Source organism: Benincasa hispida, chromosome 11 (genome assembly GCF_009727055.1).
Source record: "Benincasa hispida cultivar B227 chromosome 11, ASM972705v1, whole genome shotgun sequence".
NCBI classification, from domain to species: domain Eukaryota; kingdom Viridiplantae; phylum Streptophyta; class Magnoliopsida; order Cucurbitales; family Cucurbitaceae; genus Benincasa; species Benincasa hispida.
In genome coordinates, this window is record NC_052359.1 from 23,976,395 (window position 1) to 23,979,046 (window position 2,652).

The window sequence follows — 2,652 nt, forward strand, 5'->3', positions numbered from 1 at the left end:
ATTCATCCTTTTACCCTCATCATCCTCACAGCCCAATCACTGCAAGAGAGGCGGTATTCCTCACAGCGAGCCGCTGCCTCGCCGCCCAGCCAAAACCCATCCCACGAATCGCCGGAAAACCTTGACGAAAGCCTTTAGCAGCCAGACCACTCCAAATTAGAGAGGGGCAGAGCACGGAGAGTGCCCCACTCCCAACACTGTCATCTGAAAGTGAGAAGAAGAGGAGAGACGACAAAGAAATGTTTGTGAGCATACTAAGTAATATGGAGAAGGAAGGACGGCTACCCGAAGCTGGGGTTGTCAATCAGCCATTACCATCTGAGGAAAAGATGGAAGAAGCTACGAGAAGGAGTGCTCTGGCAGTTTCAGATCCTAAGGAAGTTGTGGTGGAGAAGCAGCCTGAAATGGCTGAGGAGAAGAAGAAGACGAAGAACAAGGAGAAGAAGGCAGAAGGTGATGAAGAAGCCCAGCGAAAGAAGGAGAAGAAAGATAGAAAATCGAGTGATAAGAGGGAATGTAGGCAAGAAGGGAAGCGCCTGAAGAAGAAGGAAGAAAAGAGAAAGAGGGCTGAAAGCCCAGAAGTCGACGAAGAATCAACCACCACAAAGGTGGATGAGGGGGTGTCAGTGCAACAAAGAAAATCAGCGCAACTTGAAGAGGAATCAATGCAAATAAAAACGACTGTGACTGACAATGGAGAGGATCCAGACATCACCCCCCTTATGTGGCATCACAAGGAGAATGCGCCGCAAGGTCAACGATCGACCTATCAATTTTGCAAAGTGCAGTAGAAGAGAAGGAAAGGAGAAGAAGAGAGGAAGAAGAAAAACAAGAGAAGATGTTGCAAGCACAAAAAATCATCGTAGAAGCCGATTTAAGAAGAAAATTACACGATGAAGAAGTGCACCGCAACAACGCGTAGAAGAAGAGAGAATAAGGCTCAAGGAAGAACAGTGCATTTTGCTGGCCTCAGAGCAATTTGAAAGGGAAATGACAGAAGAAGAAGAGGAAGAAAAGAAGAAAAAAGGAAGAGAAGGAGAAGAGGTGCAGAGCAAATGTTCAGCGCATTCGAGAGAAGAAAAGTAAAGAAATTATGAAGTGGGAAAAGGAAGAACAGCACAAGGAATAGGAAAAGAGACAAAAACAAAGATCCCGCCTTACGTTGGCAAAAGAAAAGGGCAAAGCAAAAGTGGAAAGCAGTGAGCCTGCGTTGGCCAAAGGACGCCCATCCAAGAAGAAAGAGAATGACGACATAATGATGGAAATAGGGTTCTTCCCTGCACCAATGCCACTACGAGACTTAATCACAAGTGTTGTACTGAAACATGGATGGGAAACATTCTGTCAGTGCCCATCCATTGTAATCCCAATGGTAGTGCGAGCTTTCTATAATGAACGACTTCATGGCACCAAAGATGCGGTGAACATGAAAGGGGAGGTAGTGCCTTTCAGCACAAAGGACATCACTAAGTTATATCAGATGAAGGACATCCCGGAGGTGCCGGGTAACAAAATCATTGATGATCCCACAGAAGAACAAATGGAAGATACGCTGAAGATATTAACACAATCGGGCACTCAGTGGTAGGTATCTATGAAAGGCATCAGAACCCTTGCGTCCAACAAACTGCTTCTGGAGGCACGACTTTGGGTGTATTTGGTGAAACGACACTCATCCCGACTTCTCATGACAAAACAGTTTCGAGGGATAGAGTCATGGCCACATACTACATAGCACGCGACATTCCAATAGATGTGGGCCAGTTGATCACAAAGCAGATTTGAGGTTTTGTGAGGCGTGTAAGAGGTCAGTATTTCTTTCCTTGGATAATTTCAAGCTTATGACTCTCATTGGGTGTAGGTATTGAGGAAGAACCAATGCCAGAAGTCCATGGCCTCATCAACACCAAAATTTTGAGAATGCTTCTCAAAGATTCCCTCATTGCCCTGAACTTCCACTGAAAAATCCCATTATCGATTTAAATGCAATGAAGCAGCCAAAGCCTAAGAAACAGCGCAAGGTTGACAAAGTCAAGGAAAAAGTCCAAGAGCCATCACCGCAAGATCAAGAACTCTTGGACCTTTTACCTTTGATCATTCGCTCTCAAAGCCCTCTTACAGAATCCCTTTCCCCACTCCCTGAACATTTTACTAATCTTCTTCTTGCCCCCGATTCACCAAACGCATTTCCAGTAGCACCCTCCTCCCCTTCAACTTCACCGCATTTTTCTCCTCCACCGCCGTATGTTAACGACCCACATGATTTGGATGAAGGCACTTCTGCCCAACCCCAAAACATTGATGGTGAAACATCACAGGCGCAGCCCACCATTGCCACCCTAGCTTGGGAATGGGGAAGGTCTGAGCAGATGCGATCAAGCAGATCGATTATCATTAGAAAATGCGTTCATTATCAAAAACATACAAACTCCAATGTCACACAAGGGAAAATCAAAATCCCAACCTGATAAGAGTTAAGTCGTGAAAGGGAACCTGCTTAACGTTGGATTGTCAAATTGACAAACACGTGGACAAAGCCAAAACAAAGGTGGGTTCCAAGTCGAAGCAATATGAAAAGAAAAAAAAATTTAGAAAAAAAAATAAGAATATAAGAGACAATCCTCATGACCAGCAAAAGTTAAAACTAGTCTG

General features: G+C 44.7%; 1 protein-coding gene across 1 annotated transcript; it reads left to right on the top strand.

Annotated features, from left to right (window-relative positions):
* Positions 1-263: 263 nt before the first annotated feature.
* LOC120090622 (UPF0329 protein ECU05_1680/ECU11_0050-like) lies at positions 264-791 on the top strand. The gene has a single exon (XM_039048340.1). It carries the CDS (start codon positions 264-266, stop codon positions 789-791), a length of 528 nt encoding a protein of 175 aa, XP_038904268.1.
* The last annotated feature ends 1,861 nt before the right edge of the window (positions 792-2,652 follow it).

What these genes read in the sequence shown, in the direction of transcription:
- LOC120090622 (XM_039048340.1), top strand. Translation starts at nt 264, where the DNA reads ATGGAGAAGGAAGGACGGCTACCCGAAGCTGGGGTTGTCAATCAGCCA.